Source organism: Panicum virgatum, chromosome 8N (genome assembly GCF_016808335.1).
Source record: "Panicum virgatum strain AP13 chromosome 8N, P.virgatum_v5, whole genome shotgun sequence".
NCBI lineage: Eukaryota > Viridiplantae > Streptophyta > Magnoliopsida > Poales > Poaceae > Panicum > Panicum virgatum.
The window spans coordinates 9,548,258-9,567,848 of NC_053152.1; the positions used below are offsets into that span (position 1 = coordinate 9,548,258).

The window sequence follows — 19,591 nt, forward strand, 5'->3', positions numbered from 1 at the left end:
AACGTGCCTTACCACGTATTTCATTAAGAGAGAAGCAGATTACAGACAAAATTTGATGCAAGCCAAACAGAAGTTGACCGGTACAAGCACACAAACAGAGAAAAAACTGAAGAAAGGCCAACGAAAATAAACGGCCACAGAACTAGCAGAACGACGACTACAGAACAAAAGAGAAGACCTCACCAACCCACCAAAACCCACCAAGTGACCTAACAAAGATGAACCTACACGAAGAACAAACATCACCGAGGCCGCCGACTGAGACCACGAAATCAACCAGAGGGTGCCCAAGCATCCACCAGAAGAAGCAGATCCACAGTGGCGAAGCATCCGCCGGAGACGACCAACAAGGCGGCAAAGTATCCGCCGGACCAAGCGAAACATGGGCGGCAAAGCATCCGCCAGCAACGACGGCAAAGCATCCGTCAAGGTAGTCGCAGCACATGCAGACCATGGTATGAAGCGTCACTGGAGCACAGGCAGGTAACATCCAAAGGCCGACCACCCTAGGCGTGAAGAAGTCCAAAGACGACGCCCTCAAGAGGGACCATGACGCGCCAGGCGCCAACGTCGCCGGTCCGAGCATCGAACATGGTTTTCACCAGGGAACCAACCTCCAAGCCAGGGCGGATCGCCGCGGTAGCGGCCGGCGCAATGATAGCCCGAGGCAGACCCGAAGGCGGCGGTGGAGGTGCGGAGGCCAAGACCAACAGGGAAGGCATGGAGGTGTTCCATTACGACGCCCCCAACAGGGACATGACACACTAGGCGCCATCGTCGTCGGTCCGCATCACGGACATGGTTTTCACCAGGAACAAGAACCTCCATGGCAGGCAGAGCCGGCAACCAGACCCCATATGGGCCGCGCAAGCCCCGGCACGACCCGACCCACCGACCATCAAAGGGGCCGCAGCGGGGTCACAGACCCCCGGCCACCCACGCTCCAGTAGGGCGACGGCGCCGCAGCAGAGCCTCCCCACGCCACTGAGGCATCGAGCCACGGAGGCGCCCCCAGGAAGCCACGCGCGGCGCGGCCACGGGCCACGGGCCACCGCCCACCGCCCACCGGCCACGACCCCCGCCACGGCGGCGGCCCCGCACACCAGGGGCCAAGGCCGCGATAACGGCGGTGGCCGGGAACTAGCAGGGAAACCACGGAGGGGGTGAAGGCCCCGGCGGCGCGAGGATGCGGCGGCACGATGTCCCCCTGGCGGCGGCAGGCGGCCGCGAAGGAGGAGCAACAACGCGGCCGAAGACGGTAGATCCGCCCCGCATGGGGGCGGATCTGGTGAGGGGAGGCCGGATCCGGCCCCGGGGGCCGGCGATCGGCGGCCACAGGCAAGGTTTGAGGCGGTGGATGAAGCTTGGGAAGAGAAAGGGGGAGGGAAGGAGAGAGGGCGCGTGGGGGGCCGACTTCGACCCCGCCGCCGGCCGCTCACCGGCGGTGACGGCAGCCGACCGGCCGGGGCTACGGGCTAGCGGCGTCGGGCACAGTCGCCCCCGAGCTACCCCAAGGAGAGCGACGCAGGGGAAGTGATATGTGTTTAACTACACGCTGCCCACTCTTTGCGCTACCGCTAAGAATTGGAACATAAACACCAGCTATATGTATAGTTATTAGCACAAAATGTCATAATTATGACATTTTTTATGAGAATTGTTATGACATTAGTGACCTTCCAATAGAAGATCACACACAACAAAAGATAAATACGTCCATGATCTTGCTGCATGTGCGTGCTCCTCCACCAATACCATCCCCGTGCTTAACCACACTCGTAAAACAGTTGGATCCTCTTGTCGTTGCGCTACGCCCGCCCGCTCGCCATGTGCCACAACCATTGCATCACCCGCTTCCGCACAAGTACCTTTCCTCACTCTCTGTCGCTCGCCGTCACAATTAAATCTTGTACGTAAAATGGAAACCGATAAACACTAAATTTTATACATGTATCCTAAATTATATACATACTCGGTGATGTGTAAGCCTCAAGGCTCTACCAACTCGCTCATTACTGGCAAAAAAGAATTCCCTTTCCAAGTTTGTTAAAACCCCACATCCAGTTGAATGAAACAAGCCACAAAACCCCCCCGTTAAAAGTGCCTGATGTTGGAAACAAGTACTAGAACCCCCCTCTCCCTAGCAGTAGCGTCACAGAGCGTTGGCCACGGCGGCAGAGGCCGCCTCTTCTCTCCTCTCCCTTCCTTTCTGACTTCTTTTCGCGTCCCCTGGGCACACACCAGAATACAATAATGAATAAACTAACCCCAGCCGAAACAAAAAAAAAATCCAGCGGCACCGTGACCAGACCCCTCCCCCCCAACCGCGCCCCTCTCGCCTCCGCGCGGGCCCCGCTCTCCCCTGGCCCCACGCGGCAGCCGCCGTGGGCGGGCTTCGGTCGGTCGGCCGCCGCGGCTCTTAATCAAATCCAATGGAATTCTGACGTCCGCAAGGACAAAGTCGCAGCGTTTTCTCCCCCCTCCTCCTCATCTCTCTCTCTCTCTCTCTCTCCTCCGCTTTCTCTCTCCTCTCTCTACCTCGCCTTCTTCCCCACAGCGCAGCAGGCAAGCACAGCGGGGAGGGAGCCCCGGGCCGAAACCAAATCCCATCCGCCAGCCAGATAACAAACCGGGCCAACGGATTTTTTTGGCCGTGGCCGTCGCGGCGCGTGGTGTCCTCCTCGCCCACCCTTCCTTCCCCTCCCCCACCCTGTCGCCGCGACGCCGAGGCCGCCGGGGGCCGGCGGCGGCGCTGCTAAACCCTAGCCCGGAGCGGAGCTCGGCGCCCGCTTGCTTGCGAAGGGGGCGCCGCTCGCCGCAGCTTCACGGCCCAGTGCGGGAGCCCGGCCGCGATTCGGCGCGCGGGGCGAGCTGCGGATCGCCTGATTCGAGCTCCGGCGCGAGGGGGGCGGAACGAGCTCCGCGCCGCGGAGGTAAGTGTGCCTGTGGGGTTGCTGCGGGGCGCCCCGTCGGGGCTGCTAGCGGGAGGGCTGCCGCTTAATTCCGCTCGGTCGCGTGCTAATTTGCGGCCTCGGGGGGAGTTCGTGGGCTCGCGCTGGCTGTAATTTGGCTGATTTCTCGTGCTCGCTGGGGTGGGAGTTCTCGGTGGGTGGATTTGGTGCTCGCGCTCGTGCTTGGTCGCGGGTGGATTTGAGGAGGACAAGTTGGCTTTCGCCGCTTGCTCCGCTGTTTCGTGCTCGCTGCCAGTTGGGTTGCTTGGTTTTCGTGGCGGTTCCGCTGCAGATTCGCGCGGGGGTGCTAATGGCGCAGATCCCACACTCGCGTAGCTAACTTGCTGTGTCTCCGGTTGTTCGCAGGGGGGTTGTCGCTCGGCGGTTCCCGCGGATCTCGCGGGCGTGCCGGGGGGTGAGGCGATGGCGAGGTGAGTGCTGAGCAGACCAGAGGCCGCGCGCTATCTCGGCAGCGGTTGGTGGTGCGGGGTGGAGGAGGTGTGTCCTCAGGATGATGCCGTCGGGCCCGCCCAACCCGATGGGGCCCGGGCAGCCGGTGGGTGGCGCGGCAGCGTCGCTGCTCCGGACGAGCTCCAGCTTGCTCAGCGGCGGCGGCGGCCAGCCGGGGATGGGCGGAGCTGGCGGGGGCATGCTTTCTGCTCAGTTGCCCTTCTCATCCCTGGTCTCGCAGAGAACGCAGTTTGGCAGCAATGGGCTGCTTGGAGCTGCCTCGAGTGTGTCCTCCTTACTCAACCGGCAGTCATTTGGGAATGGGGGCCATATGCAGGGTCCAGGCTCGATGATGCAAGGTGGTGGGATGCCGATGAGCACTCTCCAGCAGAGAGGGGGGATGGATGGTAGTGGCGATTTCATTGGTGCGGGAGGGTCGGATCCTCTGTCATTCGCATCCTCCTCACAAGTTAGTTTGGGCAATCCGATGGGTTCGGAGAACCTACAGTCGACTTCACAGCAGCAGCAGATGGATACTGTGCAGGATATGCAGCAGCAGCAGCTGCTGCCAATGTCTTACAACCAGCAGCAGCTGCCACGACAATCTTCGCAGCAGCTCCAGCAGCCACAGGCTACAGTGAAGTTGGAGAATGGAGGAAGCATGGTTGGCATCAAAGCAGAACAGCAGATGGGGCAACCTGATCAGAATGGTCCAGCCCAGATGATGCGAAGTGCTGGTGGTGTGAAACTTGAGCCGCAGCAGTTGCAAGCCCAGATGATGAGGAGTTTGAGTTCAGTCAAGATGGAGCAACAGACTTCAGACTCATCAGCTTTCTTGCAGCAGCAGCAGCAGCAGCAGCAACAACAACAACAACAGCAACAACATTTGTTGCAGCTGACAAAGCAAATCCGAAATTGTCCAGACCTTGTATCAATGGGTGGACCAAACACAATGGCAAACCCTCAAGCTGCTGCGGCTGCTCAACTTAGCCTCTTGCAACAACAACGGCTCCTGCATATGCAACAGCAGCAGCAGCAACAGCAACAACAGATTCTAAAAAACTTGCCTTTACAGAGAAATCATTTGCAGCAGCAACAGCAACAGCAGCAACAGCAGCAGTTACTTCGACAACAAAGTCTAAACATGAGAACTCCAGGAAAATCACCTCCTTACGAGCCAGGAACCTGTGCAAAGAGATTGACCCATTACATGTATCATCAACAGAACAGACCACAAGTAAGTTTTTTATTGTTGCTTGTTGGAACGAGTAATTCAGAGCTCCAAATTAAGGCCAGGTGCTTACAACATGGTATATCGACTTGTTCCTCTGATGCAGGATAACAATATTGAGTACTGGAGAAACTTTGTCAATGAGTATTTTGCTCCAAATGCTAAAAAAAGGTGGTGTGTCTCGTTGTATGGTAGTGGTCGTCAAACGACTGGAGTTTTCCCTCAGGTATAGTGCACTGTTGCCATGGAAACTTGGGACTTTATTTTGCTTAAAAATTGAACCTTGACTATGAAATTAGAGAATGGTCTCCATGTTTTTAAGGCGGTAAGGCGAGCAACCCCCGCCCGGACGCCTAGGCGAACTAGGCGCTAGGCGAGGCGACGCCATACAGGCACCATAAAAACGAGCAATTAGCATAAAAAAATCATAATCAGTGATCTTACTACCTAAACAAAGGGGACAAAGCAGAGCACCTAATGGACAAAGTCACATGCAGCGCAGCAGTGCAGTAGCAGACCCATGTGACCTTCTCTATTTTATATGCAATAAAGAAGCAGCAAGTGGAGCTCAGCTGCTCTGTTTTATATGCAACCACAGACCGAGAGAGGGAGGGTCCGAGAGGGAGAGCTTCAGCAGCTCAGCTTGGGCGGAGGCGAATGAAGCCAGCGGCCGGAGGGAGACGCGGACGCGCGGAGCCAGAGGGAGACGCGCAGACAAGGCTGGATCTGACGCGCCGCGCGGGGATACGCCGACGAGGAGCTGGGATGCGGATGCTTCGGCGGCTGGAAAGGAGGCGGAGGTGGAGGCGCAGAGCTGCGGCAGCTGGAAGGGAGGGACCGAGGTAGGCGGAGGCGCAGAGCTGCCGGCGCCCAAGGATGCGCCAGTGAAAAGCTAGCTGCCTGCCCAAGTCTATCCCCTTCTGCCTCTTTGTTTCTCGTCCCTACCTCCCGCCTAATCTCAATCCCACTCCTATTCTTCCCGAGCGGCTTCGGATAGGCGGGAAGTACCGCGCGGGAACCCTCTCTTCCACGCGCGGGAACGATTTTGGGGGCAGGGGGCGGCAACCTCTGCATCTCGTGAGCAAGCGTCCGCCAAAGGGTGGTTGGCGTCCTGCGGACGCCAAACAAGGGAAGGCGGGCCCCTAACGGGGCAAGGCGGACGCCATAAGCGAGATTAGCTAGCCTAGGCGACGCCTTTAAAACCATGAATGGTCTAGCATCTAATATGTTTTTCTTGTGAAATTGGATTTGTCATATGGCTCTTCTCTTGCAGGATGTCTGGCACTGTGAGATTTGCAATCGGAAACCAGGCCGTGGTTTCGGTAAGCATCATTTTGTTATATGTATAAATATAAATATATAAATCAATCCCTTATTCTCTCTCATATAAATATATAAATCAATCTCTTATTCTCTTTCTCATGCTTTCATTTGATGTGTTACTTTTTACAGAAACAACAGTTGAGGTACTACCGCGATTATGTCAAATCAAGTATGCCAGTGGTACACTGGAGGAACTTCTGTACATCGACATGCCACATGAGTCCAAGAATCCATCTGGTCAGATTATTTTGGACTACACGAAAGCAATCCAGGAAAGTGTCTTTGATCAATTACGTGTGGTTCGTGAGGGGCATCTAAGGATAGTCTTTAATCCAGACCTCAAGGTAATTTTATTTAATTTTCCAACTTTTCCTATTACATTATTCTTTGATACCTTTTGGGCTAAAACATAAATCTGTCTCTTATTTTTCTTTTCAAGATTGCATCTTGGGAGTTCTGTGCTATGCGTCATGAGGAACTTATTCCACGGAGGTCTATAATACCACAGGTATGTGGCGTTTCCAGTAAAAAACTAAAAATAGAGAGCTCAGTTAACTTGCCTTAAATCATATTTGCAATTTTGAATTTTGTGAGAAGAATTTTCATATACCTTGGCATAATTGATGTTTATATGCAGGTTAGTAATCTTGGCGCGGTTGTACAGAAGTACCAGGCTGCAGCCCAAAATTCAACGACTGTGTCGGCTCAGGAAATGCAGAATAATTGCAACTCGTAAGGACATAGGCCCTTGATGTGCTACATTCTTCCATATCATTTTCAGATCTTTGCTGTCATCAAATGGTTAATGGCTGTCTACCCTTCCCAACATGCATATCTTTGTTTTGTTTTGAAACTTGCTATCTGCCTTAGTACAAAAGTCATTTTAAAGGTGGACCTACATGTTGACTTCTTATATGTGTGCAGTTCTTGAATCTTGATGCATTTGCGTACAACAACACTTGATTCAAGTTTAATTCAGCTTGATTCTAGGATAGATTAGTGATACAGGTTCCAGTGAGTTCAAACCATCAACTTGTACACGTGGAGACAAACCAAATGGGCTACTGAGCCCATTGATCATTGCGGTGGGTGTTGGCTATCCTTGTGCTATCACCTGTGTTACATGGACACGGGTGCGGGTGTTGGAATCTGACTCGGGTACGGGTGTCCGATTTGGCAAATCCTAAAAAACAGGATTCAGAGATTCGTCTAATATCTTTTTTATTTTTAAATTTTACAAATAAATATGCAGGGACTGGACTGAAAGTTAGACAAAAGGCCCAAAAGACCCAGCCCACTGGTCATAAAAAGGGAGAAAAAGGCCCATTTGAAGGCCCAACTCTCCACATTAAAGCCTCAGATCATGAAAGGAGAAAAAGGCTTGTTTAAAGGCCCAGCACTCAACAGTTGTACCCTCAGACCATCTCCCGCATCCTCTCGCAGCCTCTCTCGCGTTCCGCCGCCAGTTCGTCTTCCTCTCTCTCTCGCACACGGCGCTCGCCGCCACCAGTTCCTCTTCCTCTCTCTCTCGCCGCCACCAGTGCCTGCTGCTGCCGCCTGTTCCTCTCCCTCTCCTGCACGCGCCTGTGCCCTCCGTCCGACGCCGCCCGACGGCCCGAGGCTGCTCCTCCCTCACCAGTGACCTCCGCCCGCCTACCCCCATAGGCGAGGCAGAGGGTGTCCGATTCGTGATTAGTCGCGCCTAGGCGTGCCTAGGCGAGCGCCTAGCGGAACTATGGCGGTAGCTGCGGCTCGGCGGGCGCCGGGCGAACGGCGAGTGCAGCTGCGGAGCTCCTGGCGGACGACGGGTGGACGGCGGACGGGCGGACGACGAGCGCAGCTGCCCAGACACGGCTGCGGCGTGCCTGGTACGTGTCGCATCGCGTCCGACGCGAATTGACGCGCGGATACGCGTCGACGCGCCAAAAAAATTTTGGACGCGCGTGTCCTGGTAACACAGGCTATCACCCACAAACTATCTCCAAACGTAAGGAATCCTTGTGGCTTTCATCTTGAAGTACTACAAGATATGAGATTTCCATTTGGAAACTTTAAATCCTTAATTATCAACAAGATGCCAGATTTTACCAAATGCCTATACGTCACATATGAATTGGTTGTAGATTATGGTGCTATCACTTAATATCAAGTGGTTGTAGTGATACAGAGGGTAACTATGCGCCGTGTGGAAACTTTACCTAGATGGCTCTCAGCAATCATCGATGTGTCCTAGAAGAGGTCTAAGTGACTTTCTGCAGCTGCAATTGGAGTATTTTTGTGACTGCATATGACCAGTCACCATACATGAAGTTTGTTGTCAGTTTGCAACCGATCAGCTTACAATTGGACATCACAGTAGGAGTTCCAAAAGTAGTCTTACCCTGCATTATCGGGTAATATCACACTAACACCTTGTGCTTCAGGTAGGATAAGACACCCTTAACACGACTCAAGGTCAATAGGCTCACCATATGTGCCTAATCAACAACGCTTACGACTGTCAATCTCTAGTTAAGCTGGTACCTCTTTAACACACGTTAGAAAGTAATTACAATATGCCCTTCTTTTTAGTCTGTTGAATGGAGTGACCATTGAGTCTAAGTATTTACTTGAATGAAAGGAAATGTGCAGAAGTAGCCACTAGATTCAAATGAGAACATTCTATTTGATAACATAAATGGTGTATGGAGCTTGACATTTAGCAAAGTGGACTAATTTGGTGAGATTTGAGATGTAAGTGCAAGTGTATCAACACCCTTTACCACAAAGGGTGCTGAACTTGTGAGCAGACACCAAGTCTAATCTCAGAAGAATAAATAGTTGGTTGAGGCTAAAAGGAACTTTATGTAATGTAATTATTTATGACTTACCAACTCACCTAAAAGCTTACGCTGTTGGGTGAAGAGTAGTAACTTATTAATGTCAACGGTTGTGCTTTTTTTCTGTAGAAAAATGGAAAATGCTTCTCTGAATCACTGATCATGTGCCCCATTTTGAAGCATCTTGCATTCCTGACATGATTTTCATTGTTGATTTGTTGTATTTGGATGGGTTGTAATGGATCAGAACTAAATAACATTGGCCATTTGATTGTGGGAAGTAGCAAATAGAGTAATGGGATTCTGGTTGAATATCCAGGTGTTTCTAGAAGAGTGGAACATAGGAACTAGTCTTGCGATGATGATGATAGCATTTTAGTTGAATATGAGTTTTGGGCTGCATGGAGAATACTAGATATTATGATGGTGTTAAACTGATGCAGATGCTCTTATGCATGTACCCTTGTGTTGGCAAATAATATTTCTATATTATTTAGCACTGCATGCCAGTTGCTGTCAGTTAAACACATGAAAAGGAGTTATTGCTGCTAAAACATATTTGGACAATATTTCGCTTATACTATGTGCAGATACCCTGCTTTAAATAGTTTATGATCTAATTTTGGGCACATTATCTTCTGCTTCAATGTTCATAACTTCTGTTGCCTAAAAGAACTATCACAGTTGAGGTATAATAATTGTTAGCTTAGGTCATAAATTACATCCATATTCATGTTGCTAACTAATGCTTCACTATCTCATCAACTTTTTCATACTTTTCAAGTTCATGCAAATTATATTTTAACCTCATTTTACATTTTAGGTTTGTCACGTGTGCCCGTCAGTTGGCTAAAGCCCTGGAGGTGCCTTTGGTAAATGATTTAGGATACACAAAACGATATGTTCGCTGCCTTCAGGTAATCTCTAATATTACATTGTAGAATCCCATTGCATATCATGATTTGTTATTATTATTACTACTCCCTACAGTCCAAATTATTAGTCATTTTGGCTTTTCTAGATACATAATTTTTACTATGTATCTAGATATAGCGTAGATCGTGGCGCATAGAAAAAATGTACCTAGAAAAGACAAAACGACCTATAATTTGTGACAAAGGGAGTATTTTGAAGGCTATAAACTTATCCCATGCTGATTATTGTATTCTTATAATCCGAATACTTATTCTTCCAGATTGCCGAGGTTGTAAACTGTATGAAAGATTTGATCGATCACAGCAGGAATACTGGATGTGGACCCATTGGTATGGTATTTTAATCTTTTTTTTGTGGGGTCATGTCATCGTACACTTTCACAACACTTCCATTAAATTCTTTTAGGCCCTGTTTGACAGCCTCATATTGCTTTGCTTCTGTTAGGAAAGTACAACCTGAGTAAGGTCCCTGTTTGGTTTGTAGCCGCATTTCTTGGAAGATTTTTGTTCTGAAACCTAGCTCCACGTGCCTGTGTCTGCTAAAACTGCCACAAAATGCTCCTAATCAAGCCATATTGTAGCAACAGATTTAATAATTTAACCTCAGGCGAGGTTTGTGAAACAATATGTCATGTGTTAGCATCCACCATAATCTGTCAAGTCATCTTTGCATGCTGAATTTATGACCGTGCCTAAATACACTATGCAATTTAGTAAAAATAAGAGTACATTTGATCAATCCGATGGCACAGTAGGGTGATTCCATGATCTGTCGCATCGAGATCTATGATTTCATACATTCCTGACCCCACCCAGATCCAGGAACTAGGCAGCTTATGATGTATTAAAAAAGAACCCTCAACCATTCTGAGGAAGTGGTCTCGAACATGTGTGGTGTGCATGCCCAGAGTCCCAGACCCACTATCAACTGAGCCGAGCGAGGCTCAGTTCCTTATTATGGCGTATTCTTTCCTGATTTACCCTTTGTTTATATGCCCCTTCTCTTCAATTTTCATATTTTGCTGGTTTAGCTTATAAAGGTTTGAAACAAATGTGCTGCATTCAGTCCGTCGTTGCTATCACTGTCACACCCGGTTTTAATGAGGAAACCGAATGCATAACTATATGTATGCCAGGATCAAGTTTCATACATATAGAGACATAAGTGAATAATCAGTAACAGGATCACGAAAGAGAGAAACTAAAACAATTAAAAGACTATCAGAGTTATACAGTTTATCCTGGAAACGAAGGCTTCAAATTTCACAGGCAATCGACTGGGGGTTGCGTACGCCTAGAACTCAGCATCATCTTCAAAATCTTTATACACCTTCTGAGCAGCAGTAAGCAAGGGTGAGTATACTTATGGTTGGTACTCAGCAAGGCCACAAGAAATAACTAGAAAATGATTTAATTCCATCTTTAAGTTTAATTAATCATGTGAGGGTCCAAGCCGCTCTTGACCGTGAGCACGGCTAACCGGTTAGTTTTAACTCTGCAGAGGTTGTACACTTTCACCACAATTCGCGTAAAAGTTTCGAAGAACTTTGAACCCAACCACGCATATGTGCTGATCAGGCACAATACCACACTTTCGAGGTGTGATTGCATAGGGACGCTACGAGGCTTTTCCAAAGAATCACTATGTGTACGCACTGGTCCCTTGCTTTCTGCGGTACCTCAGAAGACGAAGCTTCCTTCACCCTCTCCTCAAAGCTCGATAACCCAAAAATCCACCAATCAAACGCCCCAGGCACGACATATAAATCATCTAGTTACTTAGCCAAGACCAGAGCCATATAGTATTGTGGTTGTACGGTTTTCTTGGGTGGTTCTCCATGTTCCAATTAAATCATATCATCTTGTAAATAAAGCATAGATAGAAGTATGGTTAGGGTCACTTGCCTTTCTCCAATGAAAAGCTACTCTTACTGCTCTTCAGCTTTTGCTCACTTGGAATTCTTGATCTTCAAACTTCGAACAATGATCCTTCTACTCGGAACAATCATCGGGCAAACATACAAAGCAAACAAGAAGATACATCTAAGAACAATACACCAAAACAAAAGAAAGACTTTAAAAGAGCGTACTAAAGGATAAGGCTCACTGCTACGGTTACGAAAACGTAAGAAACACGGAAAACGGAGCTACGGTTGAAAAGATATGGCAACCAAAAGATTTGTATTAACGAAGAAACTATAAGCTTCATTTATTTTATTTAAGAAAAATACATGTAAAGGATATTTGAAAGAAATATCCAAATTATAAATATTTCATATGAATTTATATCAGAAAGATGAAGTTGAACTTAATCAAGTTTTATTTATAAAATTTATGCATAACTTATACCAATTAATTATTTAACTAACAAATAAAAAGATGAGTGAGAACATCTAGGTGAAAAACTTTATGATATGTGGTTTCGAACTAAACAAATTATATAAAAGATGTATTTAAGTTGGTATTTAATCAAATTAACCTTAACTAATGAAAACCGATGTAGAGCTCTAATTTACTTTTAATTAGAAAAGCTAGTTTCAAAAGTTATTAATCAGATTATTTCTAAATTTATTTTAATTATAAACCACACGTAAAATTATTTAAAATAATTACACTAACTCATATTATATTTTTATTTGCAAAGACGAAGTAGAACTTAGTCCAATTTTATTTAACTATCTTTGTAAAAATTACTAATGAAACAATTATTTTGAATGAAACATGTGAAAACATCTAAACGCACAACTTTATATAATTCGTGTGGAACTAACAAATTATATTATATACACATTTGAGTTGATATTAATCAAGTTAACACCAATTACGAAAATTGGAGTAAAAACTTAATTGGATTTTAATTGGAGTAAAAACATCTAATCGAATTAATTCTATATTTATTTTTAAAACAAGAACTATGATATAAAAGCACTACTAAACGATAACTTACGCTTAAACAAAACTAACGCAACAAGAACGAACGAAAACGGATCTAAAACGGTGACATCGAGGGGAAACCGTTTTACCGCTTACCCAAGGTAGAGATGAATCGTAGCGGTGGGAATTGAAACCGGAAGGAAGAGATGTTGATCTGTTCCTGACTGGAAGCAGATGGAGCGCACGCAGCAGGAAGGAACGGCGCGTCTGCAGAGGAGCCTACGCAATCCAGGGTAGGCGGCAGGGCGCCTGGCACACATGGGGGGCAGCAAAGCAGGCAGCAGGCAGGGGGGGGGGGCAGGTGGCAGGCAGCATGCATGGCAGGGAGCGGCAGGACAGGGGCTGCACAGCATGGCGCATGCAAGGGGATGGAGGAACAGAGCAGGCAGGGCACAGGGAGGGGAGCAGGCGGCGCAGGTCAGGAGGAAAAAGAAAAGGGAGGCGCAGGAGATCAGGAGGGGCTCGGGTGTTTATATAGGGGTGGTCGAGAGTTCTTGGCTTGCGCGTCAAGGGAAGAGTTCGGGTCGGACTCCAAGTGGGAGACGCGGGACTGGGCCTGCGCGGATCGGACTGCGGAGAAAAGAAAAAGAGAAACAGGCCGGACTGCTGGTTTGGGCCGAAAAGGTTTTTCCTATTTTCCTTTTTACAAAAAAAAATTCTACAAATTCGATTTGAATTTAAACTCCATGAATCCAAATTCAAATGAAACCACAAGCAATAAAACAATGCAAAGCTGCATGAATGCAAACAAACAGCCTCATTTAGATTTAGAAAAACAACCAATTTATTATTTATTTTTACTAAATTCCCTGTGAAGAAAAATAAATGTTGCGAAAATTTTAAAATTATGAGAAAATTGTTGTTTTATTTTTAATTTTAATCACATCCTGAAATCCAAAAATTTCAGGGTGTGACAATCACCTTGGAACTGGCAGGTTCCACTGCTAATATCACTCATACACTCCAAAAGACCAAAACGCTGGTGCTGTCCTCACTATTGTAGCTTGGATCTGGGCAGCTTCACACCCTGGCTGGAAATTTCAAATTCCGAGTGTATCACAATTGTATCTGTAAGCATACTTCATTGTAAGCCTCAAGACAGACAGAGAGGTTGTGGCCTGGGTTTCTAACACCCAGTTACCCACCATAAAAATTTGGGGTTAAGATCAGATAAAGTTTTTCGTAAAGCTTGGCACTCCGAACCCCTCCCAAGTAACGAAGCAGCAGCGTTATAGTATCTAGTTATTTGAAATGTTGCATGCTATTCTTTCCTGCCTATTTTAACATACACTGTTATTGTTTGTTCAGATAGCTTGCATAACTTTCCCCGGAGGACTGCTTCAGGGGTCAATCCTCTTCAACCACACCAGCAACAGCCTGAGGATCAGCAGGCTATTCCCCAGAGTTCAAATCAGAGTGGTCAAAATTCTGCTCCTATGACTGGTGTGCAGCCTTCTGCATCTGCCAATGGTGACGTGACATCAAATAATTCTCTCAGTTGTGCACCTTCTACATCTGCACCTTCACCTTCTGTTGCTGGGCTCTTGCAAAGTTCAATGAATTCTAGACAAGATCATCCGATGAGCAACACTAATGGTGGTCTGTACAACGGTGGAGGAAATGCGACAATTCCCAAGGTGAACTCAACAAGCTCACTGCAGTCAAATCCATCTACCTCTTTCCCTTCCCCAGTACCTACAGCATCCAATAACAACATGATGCCTGCTCCTCAAAATACAAACCAACTAAGCTCCCCGACTACATCATCAAGCATACCTCCAATGCAGCCACCTGCTAGTCGACCTCAGGAGGCTGAGCCAAGTGAGTCCCAAAGCTCAGTTCAGAAAATCTTGCAAGATTTGATGTCATCACAGATGAACGGAGTTGGTCAGTCAGGGAATGATATGAAGAGACCAAATGGACTAACCCCTGGTGTTAATGGGGTTAATTGCTTTGGCAGTGCTGTCACAAATAACTCAGGAATAGGAGGAATGGGGTTTGGGGCCATGAGCAGTTTCGGTAATGGGATGAGAACAGCAATGACGAACAACCCAATGGCCATGGGCGCAAGGATGGGAATGAATCACAGTGCACATGACCTATCACAATTGGGTCAACTACATCAGCAGCAACAGCATCATCAGCAGCATGACATAGGAAACCAGCTATTGGGTGGACTTAGGTCAGCAAACAGCTTCAGTAACATGCAATATGACTGGAAACCCTCACAATAGAGTCACCAGGAACGTTACAGTTCCAATGTGATGCTGCATTTGCCCTCCCTGGGCAAATTGCTTATGCAGCATCAGTTATGGTGCCATAACCTCCCCTGGGTCAGTAGCATTTGTGCTTTGCGCTGATGTTGCCATAAAAGGGTGCCATAAGATATACTCCCTCCGTTCCAAAATATAGGTCGTTTTGACTTTTTTAGATTCATATATTTTGCTATGTATCTAGACATATGTTATATCTAGATGCATAGCAAACACTATGAATCTAGAAAAGTCAAAACGATCTACATTTTGGAATGGAGAGAGTAGCAAGCATGCCAGCTGGTAAATGTAAGTCTGTAACTGTCCGTTTAGCTACCCACCTCTGTGTGCGCTACTCCCCCAGTTTTACAACATTTGTCGATTTTACTGGGAGTTGCAGTTTCACAATTTGTCACTTGCTTGTCCACTCCTTGCCCCTATGTTAATGTTGTGAAAAAGCTAAGTAGCTGTAGATTCATATAATAGGGCTGTGGGCATTCCTTGTTAACCCTTACATGGATGAATATTCTTGGACAAATATTGCGGAACGGAGAGACAAGACTTGCAAGACCAGTTTGGAACCCACCTAAGTTGGGTTCCTGTTTCAGGTATCATGCAAGAAGCATCTTTTGGCATGTGGCATGTGCTAGTGCTACCGTCTATGATAGTGTTTGGTGGTATTTTTTACCTGGAAAGGAATTTTTCCCTTGTCTTTTTTCCCTTGACGGATGACATGTATCGCATCACCCGCTTTGTAATTATCACTGGTGTCGCCTTAAGAATCCACCTGAGCTTGATATACTGTCTTTGCCTGAGTATCCTCCTTCTGTAGCCTTTACTCTGTATAATTGCCATACTGACTAGCGGAAGAGTATCATTTCTTAGTCCTTGTCCGAGAGTGACTGGCTAGGTTGTTCTGTTATGAAGCAATCTGTACGACGCAACATTTGTGGTGGCGGTAAGCAGGTTATTGCTGTTCTAGGATGGAGCTGCATACTGCTACGGTTAAAACTGCATTTGAACATGCTGAGTTGATTTGCAAGATTTGGGATTGGCAGCAACGTTTGTCTGCCAGAGTCCAGGGGCAGGGGCAGATGCAGCAAGCGGTGATGTTGCACTCCCAAAGGACTGGTGGTGTCAGTTGTGGAACTGAGGGGGCGCTGCTAGGGGCCATGGGCCCCTCAAAAAAGAATACTGCATATTATATAATTTAATGATAAAATTAGATTAAATATCCATATAAAATTAATTTAAGCTAAAAAACTGGTTTTTCTTTGGCAGAATAGCCTATTTCATCCTAAGCTTTTAGCTAAGGGTTAATTTTATATCTAACTTTTAAAATGACTATTTTAGTCCTCAACTTTTTTACACCGCTCAATTTAGTTCTTCGTTCTACGTGTCTTACCATGTTTGCTTGCAATGTCAGCATCCAAGTGTTCCTATTTTTTAGGAACAATGTATATTAGTTCACATATACTTAAAATAACACACTACAACTTTAACTTGTGTCTACATGATTTTTTTTCACAAAAAGAACTTTTGTATGTGTATAATAAATACATTTGGGTCAACTCCATTCCTTAAAAATTGTACATTATTTTAGTTTTGTCAAGATGAAATTTTTATAATGATCAAATTTATAAAAATGTTATTTAATTTTTTATAAAGAATAGCTGATTAGATGAGGCAAGACGTGCCAACATGGCATGCCATGTAGGACGAAGGATTAAATTGAGCCGGATGGAGAAGTTTGAGAACTAGAATGGTGATTTAGAAAATTTAGGGTTAAACTTAAGATTTAGTGTAAGGAACATGGCCCCATTAGGCTAGTGTTTGTGATTTTGGTGATTGTGTGACAATATAATCAATAGGACTAACAAGTTTGTGAGATCACATATGTCGGATTTTTAGGTTCCATGGATAAAATTCAACGTGTCCAATTCACCATAGAGATGTGTCCAATTCACCGCCGAGACACTCAAAACATAGTGAAAAAGTAGCACTAGTTTAACCGATGACCCTGCACCGGCCTAACCGATAGTCATCGGATAAACCGACGCACAGACATCAGTGTATTGGACAGAGCGTATGAAGACCAAGTCAAGAAATCTTAGTAGCACCGGTTGAACTGACGGTCAAGCAAATGGGCATCGGCGCATTCACCATAGCATTGTCCAGAGAACATGTCAAGTGGCCAGTAACCAAGTCTTCAGCACCGGTTAAACCGATGGTGCATCGGAGCAAGGCATCGGTGAAATTTTCACAACGTCAGCGCTGCAGGAAAATCAAGCCAGATCTCTTCAGCACCGGTTGAACAGATGGGTCATCGATGCATTGCATCGGTTAAACCGATGGGTGCTGAGTCAGCAGCAAGCAGTGCGTCAGAAGCGCAACGGCTAGTTTCGGCTGAGAGAGACCGGTTAAACCGACGCCCCCTCATCGGTTGAACTGATGGTGTTCGCAGAAATGCCCCAACGGCGAGTAACGGCTACTCTGAGTTGGAGGCTATATATATGGGTTCCCCCATCATTTGAAGTTTGCTGGAATTCCAAGATATCACACACATACCCAAGAACACTTTCAAGCCATCCAAGAGCTTAATGATCAAATCTTTAGTTCTTAGCACAACTTTGTGAGTGTTAGTGCTAGGTTAGCTCTTAAGTGAGTGAGAGAGCAAGGTGTTGTGCCTTGTGCTGGTTCTAAAGTGAATCAACATTGTATCTCGATGTGCCGGTCCCTTGGAGCATTAGTGGCTCGACGGCATGTCAACGACCCTCCTGCTTAGTATGAAGTGGTGTCGAAAACCTTGTGCGGGGGATGTGGAGACCCCAACCCTTATTGGTGAAGCTCCTTAGTGGAATCGGGATCAAGGTGACTGTGGTGACTCGGTGTCCCCAGAAGAGACTTGATTGCCGAGAAGTAATACTCTTTGTGAGTGCTTCAGCAACGTGGATGTAGGTGTGCCTTTGTGGCTAACCGAACCATGTGATAAATCCTCATGTCAAAGAGTTTGCTTCCTCTCATCTCTTCTTTAAGGTTCTGCATTTACTTATTGCAATCTTTGTGTGCCTTTATTTTAATACAGTAGTATTTTGATAGAATTGGCTATATGTTGCATAACTCTTTTGGGATGAGAGTTTTCATACTAGAAGAACACTAGTTGTATATCTAGAAAGTATGTTCTAGTTTAATTTATGTGCAAATTAGTTGGAGCTTAAGGTTAAAATTTATAATTTGCCTAATTCACCCTCCTCTTAGGCTACGAGCACCCGATCATTTTCATTCAACTTAAAATTTAAGGATAAAATTGATTACTCCCAGTGGCGGAGCTAGGGGGTGTTCCAGCCCCCCTACTCCTATACAACACATGGAGCCCCCCAAAGCCCCCCTACAAATTTCAACTATGAATCAAGAGGATGAGGAGGAAAATGAGGAGGAAGAAGAAGAAAAAGAGAGAGAAAGAAGAAGAGGAAGACGAGCCCCTCTAAATCCAAATTCTAGATTCGCCACTGATTATTCCATATATTTGTCTGATTCTTACCGTTTCTCTCCAGCTCCGCCACTGGTCGGCGTGGCTGTCGAAATGGCGAGAAACCTGTCGAGTGGCTTGCGTCCTGCCGCAACGACAATCACTGTCCAAACTGCTGCTGCCTACGAGGTTAAAGATAACATGTTTTTAACTGCTGGTATCCGGTTGGAAAGCTTATGTACTCCCAAGTTTTCAGAGGTCACGTAGCTTGCGGAGCTAGAGAAATGGTTTTTTATAAGACTTGATTTTTGGGACCAAGGATAAACAAGGGATCAGAGTCAACTGCGCTAGCTGCTAGGGTGTAAATGGTACCCGTTCGATCGAAAGAGGTCGGGTAGTGAATTGGATGTTATTTTCCGATATCAGATATAATTCGAATATTTTATCTGGATATCGGATTCGGATATAAAAAGGGTGATATCCGTCGGATTGTTGTATTATACCAAATATATGCATTATTAAAAACTATTTTAATATCTGAGAATTTATAACTAATTCATTCTAAATCATAAAAAATATAAAACTACCACCAAAAGTTTTCTAAAAATAAAATCGACCTAGTGGCACTATAGTGAAGTTGAATCTTAGTTATTTCTAGTCTAGTTAAAGAACGAAACTTGAAATTTGGAAACAACTAGTCTATCAACTTGTACTCCTACACAGACTAATCAGAACTAATTTCAGAATAATGTTAATAATTATAATTATCTATATAATGCCCTTTTTCATCTATTAAATATTATAACACATACTATAAAATATATATTTATCATTATCTAGTTACAATATATTTTATTTTGCATCACACCTCCGGATGTATTCAATATATGTTTACTTGAACTATTTGTTTGTAAATTGATATTTTTATCTCTACCATCATATATGAATATATGGTGACATATATTGTGGGCAGTATTTTTTATATAAACAATAATATAAATAATACTCTGTATATTAATAATAATAGAAATAATAATTTAGAATTTTATATTGGTGCACTTTAATATATTATTATAATTATATTACTTAGATTCAGATTTAGGAGTAATTTAACTTATAATAATAATAACATAATTGGATAATTTATATGCAAATTTATTGGGTATCTGAATTGTTTTTTATAATGGCATAGGTGGGGAATTTACATAAAGATTAGGGGGTTACTTT

At 45.7% G+C, this 19,591-nt stretch overlaps 1 protein-coding gene across 1 annotated transcript; it reads left to right on the forward strand.

Annotated features, from left to right (window-relative positions):
* The first annotated feature begins 2,485 nt into the window (after nt 1-2,485).
* On the forward strand, nt 2,486-15,694 carry LOC120686065 (transcriptional corepressor SEUSS-like). The gene is made up of 10 exons (XM_039968227.1): nt 2,486-2,933; nt 3,318-4,638; nt 4,739-4,858; nt 5,906-5,954; nt 6,085-6,299; nt 6,395-6,463; nt 6,593-6,687; nt 9,598-9,691; nt 9,970-10,039; nt 13,952-15,694. Exons 2-10 carry the CDS (start codon nt 3,463-3,465, stop codon nt 14,875-14,877), a joined length of 2,814 nt encoding a protein of 937 aa, XP_039824161.1. The 5' UTR covers nt 2,486-2,933; nt 3,318-3,462; the 3' UTR covers nt 14,878-15,694.
* Nucleotides 15,695-19,591: the final 3,897 nt, after the last annotated feature.